The sequence below is a fragment of the Pollachius pollachius genome (assembly GCF_949987615.1).
Source record: "Pollachius pollachius genome assembly, chromosome: 2".
Classification (NCBI taxonomy): Eukaryota; Metazoa; Chordata; class Actinopteri; order Gadiformes; family Gadidae; genus Pollachius; species Pollachius pollachius.
In genome coordinates, this window is record NC_136935.1 from 34,907,934 (window position 1) to 34,927,667 (window position 19,734).

A 19,734-nucleotide genomic window follows, 5' to 3' on the forward strand; every position below is an offset into this window, starting at 1 on the left:
TGTATCTGTGGTGTGGATGTGTGAAAATAAATGGTTGATACCGCACCATGGGCCATCAGTCATCTTTATGGAGTGCATCGCTAATTAAAGTCTGAATAAAGTCCAGCTGGGAATGCTACATACATCAAATATATATGTGTATATGCAGATTGAGTTGGGGGAGGTTCTGACCACAGTGGCATGATTGTACCTCAGAGCAATAGTTGTCAACAGGCATGATAACACTGTTTCCATCACAATTGTCTATCACCTTCTTGCACTCTCTGGACTGGTCTTTAACCAAACCAACATAATATGTTGTTGTCTGATTCCACAACAGGTGTTCATACAGCCGTATGAGTTCTGCCATGGTGCTAGCAGTATGCTTCACAGGTTTAGTGTTGCGGTGAGATTCGCCGGCAACTTGGGCCTTTAGCTGTTTGCACTGCTGCCTCTCAACATCGATCAGCTATTGCTGTGCTGCAATAGGTGTACTTCAGCGAGTACAAGCGCTGGGGGACATGCTTCACTTGGAGGAGAGCAACAAACAAGCCCAAAACTATCCTTGAGCTTGCTACACTGAGATACCCAATGTTCTCTCAAGACGTCAAGCATCATCTTTGCCTTTTCATGGTATTGGCACTGACGTAGAAGGGGATGAAGAGTGCAGAAAGATGAATAACTCAAGTCTGGGTGTTGCTCGATATAATCTTTGTGGAGGTTAATAATAGTGTTTGAGAGGCCCAATCTTTGATGCGTACTTTTCCGCGGTGTAATTGTGTCTTGTCTTGTCAACAGTGCAGAACTATAAAAGAAGCTTAGGACTGTTTAAATCCTTGTATGACTGTAAGTGGGCCCAATGACTTTCAATTGCTTTGGCCTTAGCGCAATGTATGTCAGACCAAATTGCCTCACTTTGTATACTGAAGGGAGATGGTATTTCTAGCCTCATTCTCTGTGTGGTGGTGCTTGGCGATTCGCATTGTGTGCTTATGTGTGTCTTTTTCTGTTTAATGTGCCATATCTGCTTTCTTAATTTGCTGTTCTCTTTCTAGGCCTTGCTGAGTTGGGTCTTTAGTGTTTATATTCCTCTGGAACGTCTCTGCCTTGTTTGGACCCTTTCTCTTGTCCCTGTAGCAGCCTGCCTGCTTGTTTGTGGCGTCTCATTCAAGTCATTACACGGACTACCTGTGGGAGTTTCCAGTGGTTGAGTGCCTACATTTCTTGACTCTCTTTATTCTCAGGCTATCCTACTAATTATTTCTCCTTTTCAATTATATAATGCATTCACTTGAGACCTCAAAATCCCAAGAGAATCTCTCACCTGCATGGAGGACAGTTGATGCCGCTGTCAATCAGCCTTACAGAGGTAGTCTCAAGTAGGGGGTCGATATACCGATGTTTCAAACATAAACCACAATAAAACTGGATTAAACTGAAACAGGCGGGACATGTTTACTTCTTGCTCTTGAATGGGAGCTACTCTTGGGATTTTGAGGCATCTTGTCAATTAGGAAAAACAGAGCACCATTTTTTTTAATGTCCTTTCTCAACGGAATGCATTACGTCTCCGTACATATGAATGGGTCGGCTTAGCTCAGGAGGTAGAGCAGTTGTCATGTAACCGAAAGGTTGCTAGTTCCTCCTAGCTTAGTGATGTATCCCTGTTCCTGACGAGCTGGCTGTCGCCTTGCATGGTTGACTGCCGTCGGTGTGTCAATGTGTGTATTACCGATGTAAGTCGCTTTGGATAAAAGCGTCTGCTAAATGCCCTAATTGTAATATGAATGATTGACTGACTGGTTTAGATGTAGTTAGCAGTCATTAACTAACTGAGATAGATTTGATATAATGATTCAATAAAACTGAGGTGGGTAATTGTGTTGAATACATTCTATTATTAATCCTGATACATTTTACAATCGAAAATATTTTCATTTTTAAACCTTAAATTGTTGGACGTGTTTTGTCCAATGTCTCAGGAATTATTGAGAAATCTACCTTCCTGTCACTTGTCAGCAGCAACAAATAAAACCCATAGAACCACCAGCACATGGTGGATGCAACAGACCTAATCCATAAATGTAAAGCGACGCATATTTTATACCAAGCTTTAATCAATTGATGTTGCCTTCGTGATGAAGTTGATTACGAAAAATAACGAGCTGCTGTTTCCGTAGCCGGCTTTACTGGCTATGAATGCCGATGGGTCTTGTAGTTTGTAATACCAAATTCTCCACCTCAATCGTACCTAATACAAACTACATTTCCCATCAGTCTAGCGAAGGCGAGCGTCATCCACGGAGGAGATCCGGGGTTTGTTTTGAAATCGAATATCAGGTAAATTCGTTTACATTGGATGGGTAGTTGGTTACAATATCATCTGTTAACTTGGTCTTTTATAGTGCATTTACTGGTAGTGACTGCAATAGCGTACCGGTAGCAGCTGACTTGGCAACAACACAAGGCAATTCACTAGCATCGTACGTATTGGTGAAGTAACGTTACAGTATCACTTAATGTCCATTTCCTAACTTATGGTTAGCAAACAAAAAATTAAGATATTTCAAACTTTATGTCGATGTATATTCTGACATTCCTTGATGAGTCAATGTCGTGCAACTCATATAGTAAGGCTCCTCTCTGATTACACAGCCTACCCCCTTCCAATAAAGTACTGGTCTTAACCATAGCATATACAGACATGATGAGTATATTTACGTGTGGCTTGACCTGGTCGGAGCCTCAGGTGTGTTCCCCATGTAAGAGATTGGTCGCTGCTGTGTATGCTCAGCTATAGGGAACCGCTCATATGTAGAGTGTTCTGATTCATTAACACGATTTTTACATCCCCTAGGTATCCATATATTTAATTCCCTAGTTCATGCATTCCACATCCCCTCGTCCATGTCCATCCCAAGACTCCACAGGGCTACCACTTATTTTATAATTAGGTTGTTGCAATGGGAATAAATGAGTTATTTTCCCATTTGGTTCTAATCAATCTATTCCTCCGACCAGAAGGGATTGGCACTGAAAGTGGATAGGATGTATCCATGCAGACCAGGTCTGCCTTCTTAGTCAAAACGGTCAGACAGGTGTTACAGGGCAGCCTGCTGCTGCTTCCCCAGGGATTATCCCAAAGGTCTTTCCAATTTTTCCTAATTTGTAATTGTGAGGATATTTCAAATGTCCATTCCAGCATACGTAAAAACGAACAAACTAGCAACCTTTTAGTTTCAAAGCAACCCGCTCTACCTCCTGAGCTAAGCCTCCAGCTTAGGTCACTTGCTCAACTCATTATCTACTTCATGGTCCTCTTTTTAAATAACAAATGTTTTTTGTCTGTCTGTCTGTTTGTGTCTGTCTGTCTGTCTGTCTGTGTGTGTGTGCGTGTGCGTGTGTGTGTGCAATTTGCATAACTCCTCCACCCATCCATCCATAACGCAGAAACACTGCCGGAATGGACTTCCCCGAGGACTTCAACCAGCTGGAGCTTCTGAAGACCCATGGACACTTGATCCCCCGCGGGGCCAGCAGCCTCTGGACCGGGGAGGGTGTCGCCGGGGAGGAAGAGGAGGAGGAGGAGGAAGAGGAGGAGGAGGAGGAGACTGAGCAATGGCTCTGTCAGAAGGAGAACTCGCTCCAGGACCGCCCCGAGGAGCTCATGCTCTGGGCAGCGGAGAAGAACCGGGTGAGTGTGTGTTTTTTTTCTTTTGAATGGGAACGGTGACGCTCAGCTAGTTTGTAACATGCGAGAGTACCGCTTCATATGGGTCTGCAGTATCACTGTAGCACTGGTAACGCGAAAAGGTGCTTGTGCTTTCCTCAAATTCGAAAACCAACAAGAAACACAAATCCTGGACCAGGGATGTCCATGGACCAACATCTCTACGAACAGTCTGTGTGAGGGATGCTCCGATCTATCGGCCGCCAATCATTATTGGCAGATATTAGTTTTAGGGATTGAACGATATTGATTTTTTAGGACCGATACTGAGTTTTTTTTCATCAGCCTTATCTGATGACCGATACACCGACACCGATTTTCTTGAGCCGATATTTGGAACCGATACTACATGGGAAATCAAGAGTTCTTGCGAGGGCACAATTTGCATACGTCAGTGCGTTGCATACAACGAGCAATATACTCATTCCCCGATTTCCTTGGCCCAGAACATTAACCAATCACATCGGTGTATCTGAAATAAGCGGGCCAAAAACTTTGCTTTTTTACCGACTGGATACGGAAAGAGTCTTATCTAGCTCAGCTGGTCTGTATACGTCACCCCTTGTATTGTTCTGATCGCTCGTAGTGTTATCCAATGTGTGTTATCCAGTGATATTTTCAATTGCATGCTTGGTGCATGCAATTTTCATTCCTCGTTGCCAGACCCTACAGGTTTCTAGATGTGGCCCTGGATTTCCAGGCTAAGCTGATACTGCTTTTCCCCCCTCAATTTACATAATAGAAATGACACAATGATGATAACAAATGTAACAAGTCTCAATTTAAAAAAAGGAACATTTAATGAACTCTCTGTAAATCATGCCGGGGAAATATTCTATCGGCCGGCCGATATATTGGTCGATTACTAATTAGTTTTAAAGTGTTTGATCGGTGCTTTCTATAGATGCCGATCAGAAGACTTTTCTCTGTGCACGCCAACAGAAGATCGCTAAAATTACTTCACCTGTCTGACAGTTCTTTAAGGTGTCTGAAAAAGACACCTTTGTTTATCGGCATGACATGGTGGAAATCAAGGATTAATTCCACAAACCTCATTAGACATCTGAGAATCCGTCAGGTCAAAGAATACGGTGATCATGGCAAGCCAGAGAATAGCCAGTAAAGCGATCTAACCCTTCAGAGACTCAGTCATCCATCACTCAATTGACAGTAAGCAAGATATTTTTCAGACTTTCAGCACAGCAGCGAATGTTGTAGACGAGAATCGACTGACCTCCAAAAATGCAGAGATGTTTATATTTATTAAAAAAAAACGTCCATCCAATGCTAAGAAATAGGCTAAGTTAAAGAATGGTAGCCATGACAGGTTGTTAGGCAAATGTTGGGGAGTGATTTATACAGTTAGCTAATTGGCTACAGCCTTTCTTTCTTGCCGTTTTACTCACATTAACACAGTAATCGCCGTCACTGCTTATGGCAATGCTGACATCTAGATCGCTACACACTACAGCCCCCGTGGTTTTGAAAATATCAATTCAAGGGCCCTAATTGGTAATTGCACCCTTTTACAGGTGGATCATGTACGTTATGCTTATTTACATGCAGGATGTCGGGCCGCAAGTCTTTCTTGATCTATTCACAGAGAGTGAAGGAAGTTGAGGTTATTTTATACTTTTGTATAATATTTACAATCAAAAATAAATAAATCGACAACTCAGTTAGTGCGGCAGGCGTGTGTTGTTGTGGCGGCTGCCTAAACTGTTAAGTGCTTTGGGAAACCCTGTTTGCCCAACTGGTTACTAGTCGGGCATGGGTGGTATTGGTTTCAGTGTCTTCATAATCAACATGACCTAATAGGAGAGTAAAATATGTTACATTTGTTGCCTTACAATAAATAAGCAGTGGTCGACTTCCCATACTTCCTCAGCTCTTAATCATATTCCTCTAGTCTGTTCAGAATACTTACTTCCATTGCTATAAATAGTAAATCAATATATATTTCTACACAATATATAGAACAGTTGAAATGGAAACTCCCCATTCCCAACCTGTGATCGGCGATCAGGGCCGATTCCAATTCCGGTGATCAGCAATCGGTGATCTGCCCAAAAAAAGCTAATGAGAGCATCCCTAGTTGATGTTGCAGCAGCACACGTGCATGAAGCAGTATCCTCTAGTATTAGAAGATAGCTGAGCCTGATGTTCCCCTTAAGACATTAGCTCAGTTTAATTGCATGCACTACAGGGAAATATCCAGACCCAGCAGCCGTGGCATATCATAGCAGAACTTCTGGGGGGAGACGGCACAGAGTCTGGGCCGGAAACCAATAACTGCATGGGGCGGAGTTACACCTTGTTTCATGATTAGTTACAGAGATATTCTACTGAAGCTAACTAATTAGCGCGAGTGGATGAGGGTTTCAGAAGGCGTGTATATTCGACAGTGTTGATTGGAAACCTCTACACATTCTTTTTTTACTGTTTACTAATGCTGGCCGGCAAATTCCGTACATCAGGGGTCGGCAACCCTAGGCACGCGTGCCACCACTGGCATGGGGCAGCATAATCATTGGCACACATTGGCAGCATAATCATTGGCACAAAAAATATATATATATTTTTTTAAATTATTATTAACAATTTTCACAGCACAATGCAGCAGCATAATCATTATTACAGATTTTTTTTTTATTTTATTTCATTTTTTTTGCACTTTATTCTGTTTTGGGCATTTCCTCCCAGTGCAAATATGTTTAAATTAGTTACAGAAAGCAGTGTTCTGAAATGGGATCAATTAATAGTTTTTAAACCTATGTTGTGAGTAATAGAGAAGAAAATATTTAAAATATTGTTGCAAGTGCCTTCACATGGTTTTGCAAAGCTGTACATGTCTTAAAGATATTGATGTGGATGGTTCCAACATTCTCATATATTCTCGTTTTTTACATTTCTCACAGTGCAAATATGTTTTTGAATGAGTTTCTGAAAATGGTGTTTTAAGATGGGACATATGTAATTATAATTTGTAAGCTCATGTTGTAAATATAACATCCAAAAAAACATTTAAAATGTTGATGCATGATTGTGGACTATATAGAAATAGTACAATTCCAGGTCTTCTGAAAATGACTTTGGTCGCTGTGTCATAATTCAGCTTAATTTTAATATATTGTTGCTTAAGGCACACTCATTAATGAGAAAATGTCCTACGGTACCTTTCTCCCAATTCTTCCCAACCATGGCCGAGATATCCCCCACTACGAGTCTTATAATATAAGACTTGTAATATCATCCGAGGCGCACATAGCTTTTGGCCGTGATATTAGATATAATATTATATAAATACCCATATATAATATGATTATTATTACATTATATTTTATTAAAGGGTTAGGGTTAGATAAAGATATAGAGCTCCAGGAGTCCGCAAACGGCAACAATCCCTTCTCCTCCATGCTGTGGTTCAGTCTGACAGCTCATTGGTCAATGGGCAGCAGCTCATTTGTATTAAAGCTACAGACACCAGAAACAGCGCATTCTGAAGGGACTGAAACAGAGGGGAAAAGCGGTAGATGAGATTTTTTTTTCCTTAAAACTATTTCCAGTAATCAGCTTCAAAAATATGTTTTCTGGAACTCAAATACTATGATTACTTGTTGGGAAAGCACCATAATATGTCTGCTTTAAATAAATCGCCGTTTCTCGTTTTCCTACAACGACAACCATAAATATATAAAGAAATAATTTAATATTTATATTTATAAAGAAATAAGAATTGTTTCTGGCCGCAATATCTCGAGCATGCGCAGAACGAGAAATCCCATACGATATACGATGCTGGTTTACATGCAGGTAGAAACCGGACTATGATCAAGTTATCTAGGTGTTTTTATCCAATCTCGCTTGTCCGTTCATGTACCAATTTCGATCCGAAGTAGATCGGGTAAAGATGTTTACATGCATTTTAAAAGTCCGGTTGAGGTCTTATTTGTTTGTTTATCCGATAATGACTCTGCATGTAAACGCACTGAGTGCACCAGTGTTGGGCAAGTTACTTCAAAAGAGTAATGCATTATTTATTACTTGTTACTGTCATTTCAAAGTAAGTAGTTACATTACAATATTGCTGTCTTTGAATTGTATTTTTTTGAATTGTATGTCTTTGAAAGGTATTACAATACTTTTACATTACATTTGCATTACTTTCACCAAAATAACAGGAAATATGGGTTTGGTGTTCTCAATAGATCTTGTGTTCAATGCAGCTCATTACACAGCAGGAGGTGTGGTATGGCATAATGACTGAGCTAGGCTTAGGACTAACAAAAGTACAATATAATGGTCGCAGTTATGGCTCATGGTGCAATACATTTTATAATAGAAATGCTGTAACTTTAGGTATTCATATTGAAATCAATAGAGCTAGAGTCTACTATGGTAGATTGTAAATAAAAAAAACATTGAGCCCCCTTTGTGGTTTGTCTAGGATGAAATAGAGTGGTTGACACCAAAAATTTGACTATTGGTCCTGTCTCGGGTATTTGGCTCATTTTGAATCGCCCCTGCCTGCTTCACAATGGCTGGCTATGGGTATTCACAACTGGCCTTAAAACAACCCTAAACATTTGTTTCAGAAATGTGCAACTCACCGAGTGGTTAGTGGTGTTCGTTGATGTTTCAAATCAAGTATCGTAGTGAAATACAGTTTCTGTCGTGTTTTATTTGGCATTTTGTAAATCCATTGATTTCGGTTGGAAGTCTCATTGCTCCTTGACCGGAAGCTGAAAGGCGGGCTGGTTGTTAGTCTTTTCACTCCGTTTCTAGCCCTACTGTTGATATGGAGAACCGAGCGAAAAGACTGCAACCAGCCCCCCTGGACTCGGCTGCTGCCGTGATCTCCTCCTCTAGCAGTAAGAGGTAGGAACATTTGCGCAGATTGCTTTCTCCTCTGCGAATCTCGCGGTGTTGGCAAATTTGTATAAAAAGATGCATTGTAACGCGCATTACTGAGATTTGTACAGAGTAAAACATTACCTTTTTTTTTTGTAATGCCTTACATTACCGCTTTACAGCAAAAAGTAATGTATTACATTTGTAATGCGTTACTCTCAACACTGGTATTCACACACACATGTGGTGCTCGCACCGTCGTAGCTCATTGTCTCATTGGTGGGCCTAATTCTCTGGCCGGGCAAAGCAGAGAAAGGGGAGGTAACCTGGCCCCTTAGGACGACATTTGGGGCAAATTCCAAATCGGCCCTTCTGAGCTTTCATTATTTTCAAAGGCGGAGCAGGATCCCTAGGGCTCGTTTTAGACCTTACGCCATTTCTAGCCACTGGGGGACCATAGGCACGTAGGGGTACTCATATTATTATTAGAAAACCTCATGAAGTGACATTTTTATGCCATTTGACCTTTAACAATCAATCTGTCAATCTGTAACCTTTGAACTTCAAACATTTAGCAAACCACCCTGTTTTGAATCAAATCCAATTTTAGTTATCGATTAAGATTTTCCATTTTCTCTCATTGACGTCCATTGAGTCCTGAGGTGTGTTCAAAGTCGCAAACATAAGCGAACGCTCGCAAACGATTTCGAACATGTTCTGTTAAGCGTGCCAATGCCTCAAACATTCGCAAACATAGAAAAACTGTCAGAAGAGGTAGTTCTCCGCAAGCAGACATGGATCACGGACTGCAAGATATGTGCTCCCAGATGGAGATTAACCCTAAACTATAGCAAGAACTGTGCAACATTTAAACAATTCCTATGTCTTTATTGAAAACATTAATTCCTTTCCTACACATAAAGCAATACGTTAATCGTTTCATATAGCCTATCTACACCCTTACTTCAACTGATGTCTTGTGGATCCTAAAATGTGATCTGAATGTGACAACGCAGTAAGTGGGCACAACTTCGGTGACGTAGCCCTCTATTCTTGAATCGTCTGAATTCCTTGTCTGCAGTATACTTTCTACGAGATCGACAACTTCTAGACCTTCTGTAAACTCGTCAAATATCATTATCATGGACGCTGCGGCTAATACAATGGCCTTTCTTGTCGCCATTTGTTTGTTTACAGTTTATTTACCGTTTAAAACAAACATTTAGAACATTGTCTAAAAATCGTTCAAATTGGATTGTTTAAAGTCAACGCGCTCAAAGGTGGATTTAACAAAAGCTGAACCTTTCCATTCATACTTTCAACTCTTTAACTCTGTTTGAACTCTATTCGAACTCTGTTCGAACTCTATTCAACCCTTGAAAAGTTACAAATCGTTTAAAGGGACACTGTGTAGAAATTTCTCCCATCTTGTGGTACAATTGTATTTTTCATTCAAACTAATAGTGCTCTCAAGCGCCTCACTTTATCAAATGTGCGTTTGATTCTGGTTGCAACTACGGTAGGCGGAATGGGCCAAGATTCTATGACAACATGACACGTTTTTTGAATTCGCCGGTCAAGTCGCCTTTTAAATTCCCTGTTTCACTTTTTTGGTGACGAGGATTCCTTCCCCTGAGGCGTGGTATAAGTATGATCTTGCATTATGAATGAAAGTGCAGTGCAGACTTTCCAAATTGTCCGGGGCAGTGACAAGCGTGTCTCGCTTAGCTCCTTCTACGTTTCAGTCACTCTGGCTCTGAGCGGAAACGCGATTAGCCTTAGCTAGTACCACGTAGTGCTTCATGTCCCTCTCGGCCGTTATAGTTTTTCATAGACCGAGAGACATTGAAGCTTCCTTTGGACTTACCCGTTCAATGTAAACACAGATAAGAAATTCTTCGCTGAGTATAAATCAAATTATTGGCAGCGGTAATTTTACACAGATGAGAACATACTTATGAATGAAAACATTGATTTTAGCTAATACATTACTTAAAACGCTTCACAGTGTCATTTTAAAACCAGCAATTAAGCGCCAGCCTAGGCCTTCATAGCTGGTTACACACAATGTCTTCTGAAATTGCCTTTGTCATTAGTATCGATCTACTTTCAGCTGCTGAGGTTCAGCACACATTCATCTACAAGTTCAACTGGTGAGGTGCAAAACACATTCACATACCAGTTCAACTGGTGAGGTTCAGAACACATTCACCTACCAGTTCAACAGGTGTGGTTCAGAACACATTCACCTACCAATTCAACTGGTGAGACACAGAACACATTCACCTACCAGTTCAACTGGTAAGACACAGAACACATTCAACTAGCAGTTCAACTAGTGAGGTTCAGAACGCATTGACCTACCAGTTAAACTGGTGAGGTTATGAACACATTCACCTACCAGTTCAACTGCTGAGACAGAACACATTCACCTACAAGTTCAACTGGTGAGGTGCAAAACACATTCACATACCAGTTCAACTGGTGAGACACAGACCACATTCACCTACCAGTTCAACTGGTAAGACACAGAACACATTCAACTACCAGTTCAACTGCTGAGACAGAACACATTCACCTACAAGTTCAACTGGTGAGGTGCAAAACACATTCACATACCAGTTCAACTGGTGAGACACAGAACACATTCACCTACCAGTTCAACTGGTAAGACACAGAACACATTCAACTACCAGTTCAACTAGTGAGGTTCAGAACGCATTGACCTACAAGTTCAACTAGTGAGGTTCAGAACATATTCACCTACCAGTTAAACTGGTGAGGTTATGAACACAATTGTACAGGAGAGCCAACAGCAATGATCACAAAAGGCTTTATAGCCTCGTTTAAAATACGATTTTGTTGTCAAATGTAATATAAGCATGTCAAATGGTTCTTATAATATGCAAAATATAGTTTCCCAAAAGTCTTTTTTCACTTTTTTTTTAAGCTGACGGCGTTGAGCGAGTCACATGATGAGGTTTGGAAGACCGGTGACTCTATATTTAAAACCGCACTGTGCAAAACTTTCTCTAGGTTCCAAATAATTAGAGGTTACAGGTGTAAACGAGAGCCATAACCCCACGCATCCACTCCACATTAAGATGTTTGTATTAGTGATCGGTTATGCAGCCATGGCCTCCAGACGATAATTTTTAAATCAGCACCTTCTCATCATGTTGACTGCAGGGTTGGGATATTTCTATTTAATTTAATGAATTGTATATAGCAGTAAGCTTAATATGAATAACGATTGAGGCGAAAAAGTCCCTGAGAGAGGGATTATTAAATATTTCCCCTTTTAATATTTGTGTTTCATTAAGCACCATGAGCATGACATTTTAACATTGGTTTCAAGGAAATAAAAAATGTGTGCCAGGTGCCTGCATGGGTGTTTGTGTGCGTGTGTATGTGTGACTGGGTCACTGATAAATAAAGCCAAGTTGGGTTGTGTACACATCACATACATTTCTAGGTTACATACAATAAGCAATGATATCCACATTCTATGAAACATTGCAAGTCAAGTGTAATGTTACACATTTGTCAGGTGTATGAGTAAATGGTGCTGATCTCTCTGCCGTTCAGGAAAGAGACTTGTGTTCGATACCCATGGTTCTACAATGCATCTCACACTATCCTCTCTCTTATCGCCTCCTCTCTCCCTCTCCACCCCTGTTCTTCTCTCTCTCTTTCTCCCTCCTCTGTCTTTTTCCTCCACCTCTCGCTCTCGTACTCCCTTCTCTCTCTCTCCTCTTCTTCCTTCCCTCCCTCTCCTACTCCCTGCTCCCTCTCTTCCTCCCTCCTCCCTCTCTTACTCCCTTCTCTCTATCCGACCCTTCCTCTCTCTCTCTCCCCCCCTCTTCTCCCTCTCTTCCTCCCTCCTCCCTCTCTTATTCCCTTCTCTCTCTCCACCACCCCTTCTCGCTCTCTCTCTCTCCCTCCTCCACCCCTCCCTTACTCCATCCTTCCTCCTCTCTCTCCCCCTCCCACTCCCTTTCTCCCCGTCAGCTGTCGACTGTCCGCTCCCTCCTCGCCGCCGACCCGTCGCTGGCGCGTTGCCGCGACGCCGACGGCTACACGCCGCTGCACCGCGCGGCATACGGGGGCCACGCGGAGGCCGCCGCCGCCCTGCTGGCCGCGGGGGCGGAGGTGGAGGGCCGCACAGCCGACGGCTGGACGCCGCTGCACAGCGCCTGCCGCTGGGGCTGCGTCGCCGTGGCGACTCTGCTGCTCCGGGGCGCGGGCGCCGACGTCAACGTGCGCACGGCGGGGGGGCTGACCCCGCTGCACCTGGCGGCCGCCCACGTCAGCCAGCCCCCCGAGGACTCGGCCCGCACGCTGGAGCTGCTGCTGTCCCAGCGCCGCCTGCGGCCGGAGCTCCGCAGCGGCAACGGGGAGACGGCCGCCCAGATGGCGCGGCGCAGCGGGCCCCACTACTTCCTGTTCGAGATGGCGGAGGATTGCGTGAACGTGGCCGCCCCGCCTTCCCTTCCCCCCAGCCCCGCCCTGCTGAACTAGAGCTGACCTCACGCGCGCTCTCAAAGAACTCTACTATTGGGCCGCACACGCACAGATACACAGACACAAACTGAAGGTCACATTTGTGACATTTTTGGGAGACAGATGTCTGACGGTTGACTTGTTTTAATTCTAGGTGGAGTGTTGAGTGCTGTGTTGTGACGTTATGTATGTTATCTGTGTTATGTATGGAATGGACACCAGATCTACAGTTAACTGGTGCTCGTTCTTCAAATAAATAAAGCTTGGTCTCATTATGTATTCTTTTACAATTAAAACAAATGGAAATTAAAACAGTTTGTCTGTGGAATAAATATGGAAACAATGACATTAAGTAGCAATCAGACATAAGCCAAAAAAGAGACTTAAAATCATGAGTTGAGTTTTAGGACCAGGATCTTTGTGTGAAATCTTGTAATCCAGCTCTCCCCAGGCAGGGTTTATTGTATCATTTCTATCTGTGGCATTGGGACATTTTAATTTATAAAATCCTAAAGTCCTTTCAAAGTCTAATATTGCTTTACAATTCTGCTACTACTTTTCGTATTAAAGGGGTTTCAGGTATTCACTTTTCAAGAGAAGGACTTAATCCTCAGTGGGAGGTCACCTTGTATACCCAGCAAGATTTCTGTACTCAACAGAGTTCAGTAAATGCCGTCATTATGTTGAATCCACTGTCTGCCTCCTACACATGTATCAGCCCTACCAGCCATGCTTGCTTAGGTTAACCGCTACTTTCTTTGAGCAGTTCTCTGAAACAGTGACCAGGGCAAACTTTTAAGATATTGTCCTAACCTTTGGCTAATTTCAATGGCTTCATATAAAAGTTCAATGATTGCTTTCCGAAATGAGAGACATTTATAAATATTAACTACTCAACCATCTTTTCTGAAGGACAAATTATTTTATTATTCACTGCGATGCCTTGCCTCATTATTTTTTCTCTCAGCCGGCAGTAATTGGGGATCATGGGGAAACATAATTTTTGCAACATTATTGAACATTTATACACCAAGTAATTTGGTAACTGGGTTGTGCAATCCAACATGTGTTATTTTGTAAATGAAGACAATGAATCTTTGTTCTATTCATTCATTAGTCTCCAGCTACACAACCACCAGTGTGTTGAAGAGGTGTCAACTGCCTGGCCGAAATTGTAATCTGGGTGTCATTGAATAAAACATCTTCCTATCCCCAGACTCCACTCTCTCATTCCGGTCAAATCCATAACCAAATCTTGAGTAGTGCCTCAGAGTCCAGTCGGATGGACCCAGCAAAGCCCCAGACAGGCTCCGAACCGGAAGACTTTTGGGGACAGAGCCTTGAGACTAGCATTTCCTACCCTCTGGATCTATACTGGCAAAGTTCTGCCAAGCTGCGCCTTTGGAAACCTTTTGAAAAATGACTGAAAACATATCTGTTCAATGCCCATGGTCTCTGTTCTATGTCTGCCATCCTTGGCAATCTTATCCTCTTTATTTTCTGTTCCTGTATTAATTTGTTTAGCTACTACGTCTAAAGCGACCTTGGGTCACTTGTGAATATTATTATAAAAGCTTCTATGTAACACTTGAAGTATTTAAGGATTCAGCAAGCTGCAGTAGGTACGATTCTTTTGTTCGAATTGTCCCTCTTACATCAATCAACATGCGCATCGATTTATAGTCTGGTGTTGGTGAGTTTCATTCTGCAGCGTAGAAGCAGTCCCACTTGACAATGGAAGAGCTCTGAACTGCTGCTACAACAATCCACTCACATGAGAAGATGTGTCCAAGTTAAGTAATGTATTCTCCCAAGATTGTACAAAAGTGCATCACTTGGAAGGTTATCTTGACGGGGTGCTCTTCTATGCCAATTTAACACCTATAAGTGCCGTATAGTCCAATTGCTGCAATACGGCCTCGTAGGAAATGACATAATAGTAACTATATCCTTCTCTACCTCCCTTCTTTCCCTGGCGCTGTTTATCGCCTTCTGTAAGTAATGAACCGATGTACCTGTGTTTTCAGACTTCAAAGGTCTGTGTGTGTGTGTGTGTGTGTGTGAGTGCATGTAGATGCGTGTACACATAGAAGAGACGAAGAAGGAAATCTGAAATTCTTCCACCCAGAAAGAATTGATTAATTTAACATTGAATCAACGAGTGGTGAGGGGAGCTGAGAGAGGGGGATGATGAGAGCCTGCCTCGCTACAGGACAGGTCATTCTCTTAAGCACACCTGGCACTCAAACACATGCCCATGCATACATTATGTCTCTGCTGTTCTTCTGTCCTTCTGTGCAAAGCGGGATTAAAGCCTGCGGCATCAAGGAGTGGTCCTTCTGAGGTAATCAGGGAGGATGGGGGAGGTCTTTTACCACAGGCAACAGGACCTAATGTCTCCAATGGTTGACTTCAAACTAATTCATCGGATTGGCTCGTTCACATCAGCTGGTTAGAGCAAGAGGTGCTCTGATTGGCTAGGAAGGCTTGCTTAAATGGCAAGGATGGCGAGGATGGTGGTTTGTTAAATCAGATCTGCAGACCAGTTAACACAGCACAGGTAGGAAGGGTTTATCTCTTACGGGCGCAGATTCATCAACCAAATTGCATGTTTCAAAGGACAACCTTCAATGCTCTCATAGGGCGCTCCTCTGTACAGTCATCGTATCAAAGCCGCCCCACATCAGATAAACGGTTGTGATGGCCCGAGCCAGGCCCTGGTCTGCTGGGAGATCAGGCTGAACGAGAGTGGGTCAAGACATTTTCGTTGGAAAAAATAAAACATTGGCTTGCAGATTTTTCTGGTTCCCAAGCTACTGATGGACAAGGGTGGGCGCAAAAGCAGGCCCATATACCCCACTGTAAACAAATCCACAAGATTGATTAACCAAGGGATATAGGGCATGTATGACGATATTGAAGAAGACATATAGGCCTACCGGGTTTAAAACAAAAGACTAACGATTTGGGGTTCACTATACCCCTTTAATTCATTTTGAATGAAGCCTTGTTTAATCCTTACGGCCATTACAGGGGTGGTCTTTCAATGCATTGGTCGACTTGAAATCAGACGAGACTGTTTGGTAGACACAGTGGGGAGAGGGTGTGAGTTCATCACATGTTACGAACAGCGGTCGAAAAAAGCCAGGGGGGATGGTGGATTTTAACTTTTAGGGACAGATAATTTGTGCTGATAACAGCGCATATGGTGGGAGACCAACGGTGTGATAATTATTATTATTAGTAGTAGTAGTATTATTATATTATTATATATTTTTTCGTCGCTCTTATTTTATCCCCAAAAACGCAGCTCATCGGACGAATCACACGATTCGAGGCATGCATCACTTTTAAGGATTTTAAAAACTGATTCTTATTCTTTTTTTCAAAAATGCATTCGGCAGAGAAGGGAGACTAGCGTTGCTCACGGGTTGGAATGAATGGGAGAAAAGGGGACAGAGTTGTCTTTGGATTCATGTCTGAGATGCAGAGACAGCTTCACGCTACCAGTGTCTGTCTCATACGGTGTGGAATGAGAGCTCGTGAAGGCACTATTATAGTGCCTTCACGATAGCATACTGCCCGAGAATGCAGTGTCGCTGTCAAATCTGTCCCTGGGAAAAGTAACGTTGCGCCGAATTGAAAAAGGAAACCACTATAATGAAACAGCGGTAATATTTCCACATTAATTGATAAAATAACAGGAGATGGGAAGGGGGGATGGCTGTTTCAGAAGGGGGATGATTTTGATCATTTTAATTCCAAAGGGGGATGCCATCCCCCCATCCCCCCTCAACTCGAGTGCTGGTTACAAATGAGACCTACATAACACATTGTCTTAAAAAGTTTTACTCCTGTGTTTTGTTTGTTTGAAGCCTTCCTCACTCTGTCCCTGGGGATTAACGAAGGTGGAGGCTGCAGTTTGGCATTGGCTCATTTAAATATCTAATTTCACCTCAATGTCTCGGGGTTCAAGGTACGTTTCACGCTTCGGAGTCAGGGTTAAGCCGCACTCGGCATTTATTACAATGATCTGTCCAAACAGGGAACACATGCACTTTACATATGGTCTCCGTGAGCCTCTATCCGGATGCAGTCTCGAGCGCTTCCCTCGTGCCGCTCGCTCCTGTTCTTCCTTGTCGGCAGCTCTCGTGGTCCTTTTAAGATGGCCTCCTGGCCTTCTCCTCCCTCCGGCCAGGTGTCCCCTATCTCGCTGATTGGGGGGAGAGAAGAGATGCTCTCTGTGGCCGGTTAGTGGGTGGCGACGGTATACGCGTACTACACCCGGGCCGAGGTTTGAGGAGCGGGATGCCACAATATTTACAACTATTCAGTGATTCATGGGCAGGTCTAACGCTAATTTGTTTTCCTTAGTGCATTTTGCAGAGAAGCAATGTTTTATATTCAAATATCCTTGGAGCCTATTTTAGATGTGTGTGTGTGTGAGCCCAGGTTTGTGTGTGTTATTGTGCATGTGAAAACAGTTGTGTGTGCGTCTGCAGTTGTGTGAGTATAAGTGTGAGTGTATGTGTGTGTGTGTGGGTGTGTGTGTTTTGTTCTTTGTGTAGCTGTTGATAACTGAACCAATAGAATAACTCTGAACCATTACAGCGGAAGAATTCTGAGAGTTTAATAAACTGAGACACGAAGATGAACCTTTTCAAAAATCCATAATAATGTGTCCCAGTGGTACAGCATCAGTCTAATAAACAAGAATGTTTCTTCAATTCTGGGTATGATTTGTTGGCTCTAGTCGCAGGTCTCCTTTCGTGTGTGGCTGCATCTCTCGTCAACTGACCTGATCACCTCTCCCACCTCCTCTCTTTCTCCCTCGACTAGCTTCACTCACATGTCCTTTATCCCATGAATAAACATACATTCAAAATCTAAACACGTGTAAAATGTACTTTCAAGTTCAGGGGACTAGCTTATCTGCCAGATGAAGAGACCTTGCTTCAAGGCAGGATTGAGACACATGTCTGATGAACCCTAATGAGATCTGATGAGACAGCTGGAGGGGACGGCTACAGCCAGGGCTGACTCACAGAGCTCCGTCAGGACCTCCACCCGAAAGCTCTCACGTGATTATCTGCTTAGTTCTGTTCATGTCTGGTTTGGCATTCATTTTTACCAAAGGACCTGACTTGTGTGTGTGTGTGTGTGTGCATGTGTGCGTGCATGTGTGTGTGCGCTTGTTTGAAGGCCTAGCCAAACATGGGATTATTATCCTTCGTTAGTTTGTATTTTCAAACATTATTCAAATAGCCTACTCTGATAGCCCTTCAACACCTGCCGTCCAGTGTGAGAATCTATACAGGCCGACAGAGACAGACTTGAAGCTGTGATTAGCTGAAATTGCTGTAATTATAATATTTTTATTAAATGTTTAATTATTTTGTTCCCATGGCACCCACTACTAAGTTGCCTTCATATAAATAGAAGGTTTTGGTAAAAGCCTGCACACTCGAACACACATCCACACACACACAGAAGGCTATGGACAACTAAAGATGGAAACAGCAGCTAATGTTGCCAAGAGGAAAGGGTCAAGGAGAGGAAGATGAGGAAGATGAGGAGGAAGTTGAGAGTGACCAGAGTTTGAACCAGGCAAGGTGTAGACTGGTCACCACGACCACCTGCTTCTGAACCGCTATCGGGGTCCGAGTCAATAAGGGGTCATCCACTTGGTTTTTATCCAAAGCCACTCACAGTGGTTCAGTACATATCATTTACGAGAAGGTGCTCCATGAAGCCTACAGGTACACACGTGGTTCCAGACCTGGAACCCTTGGACTGGGAAACCCTGACCACTTATCTTTCCCGCCCCAGATGAGGGGTTTAAACATCGCTCACAACAAATAGTGGTCGGGTCTTGAGTTTTAGAAGGGTTTAATAATGAAGGTATGTAGCATGTTAAAACGAGGCTGAAATATATAAATCTCTAACTCCTAATTATGGGAGGCCTGGAGTTTAATAACATGAAGAACATGAAGTTGTATGTTGCCCTTTTAATGGCACTGTGTGATGTCTCTTCAGGTGCTGTCGATCCAAACTTGGAAAGGAATAGAAAAAAAAACATAGCTTGATAAAATTCATTGAGCACGATTGCAAATGATTCATTTGGGCCCGCCCCACTCCTGTCCACCAGGTTGTTAATGCTCCTCTGCCTACATGTGTTACGGCCATTCGAGCCCCTCCTGCCTCTTCAATGAGTTCAATTTTAAACACATCATATTAACGAAGCAAAATACACTGCACTCCAATACTGTATAAAGTGTTCTTTCAGTTATTGTATTGTGAACATTAATATCCAAAATATGAATTTGATCTGCCAAAAGAATGTAGAATAAAATAAGAAAATAACATGAAAACAAATTTGTAAAAAACACTTTCTTCCCCTCCACGTCCAAGGTCGAACACTCTTTTTGGGTGCTGAATGTTTCCAGGGGATATATGTTCTGAGGATTCACGACTCTTTGTCTGAAATATCTCTCCAGGACAACATGTATTTTTAACAGTACATGTTCTTTCGAACCCTGAACAAATGTCCTAAGCTTCAAAGCCTCCAAATAGGATAGTGAGGCGAGGTAGAAAAAGATAGTGTCTGGGAGCGAGAGATGGAGGGTTCAAAAAAAGAACACCAGGTACCAATGAAATCGAACTGTTTACTG

At 42.7% G+C, this 19,734-nt stretch overlaps 1 protein-coding gene across 1 annotated transcript; it reads left to right on the forward strand.

Annotated features, from left to right (window-relative positions):
* Positions 1-2,356: 2,356 nt before the first annotated feature.
* On the forward strand, positions 2,357-14,257 carry ankrd49 (ankyrin repeat domain 49). The gene is made up of 3 exons (XM_079730621.1): positions 2,357-2,462; positions 3,430-3,673; positions 12,572-14,257. Exons 2-3 carry the CDS (start codon positions 3,443-3,445, stop codon positions 13,079-13,081), a joined length of 741 nt encoding a protein of 246 aa, XP_079586747.1. The 5' UTR covers positions 2,357-2,462; positions 3,430-3,442; the 3' UTR covers positions 13,082-14,257.
* Positions 14,258-19,734: the final 5,477 nt, after the last annotated feature.

What these genes read in the sequence shown, in the direction of transcription:
- ankrd49 (XM_079730621.1), top strand. Translation starts at nt 3,443, where the DNA reads ATGGACTTCCCCGAGGACTTCAACCAGCTGGAGCTTCTGAAGACCCAT. An exon ending in GGGCAGCGGAGAAGAACCGG is followed by an intron (nt 3,674 to 12,571) that starts GTGAGTGTGTGT and finishes TCTCCCCGTCAG; the next exon opens with CTGTCGACTGTCCGCTCCCT.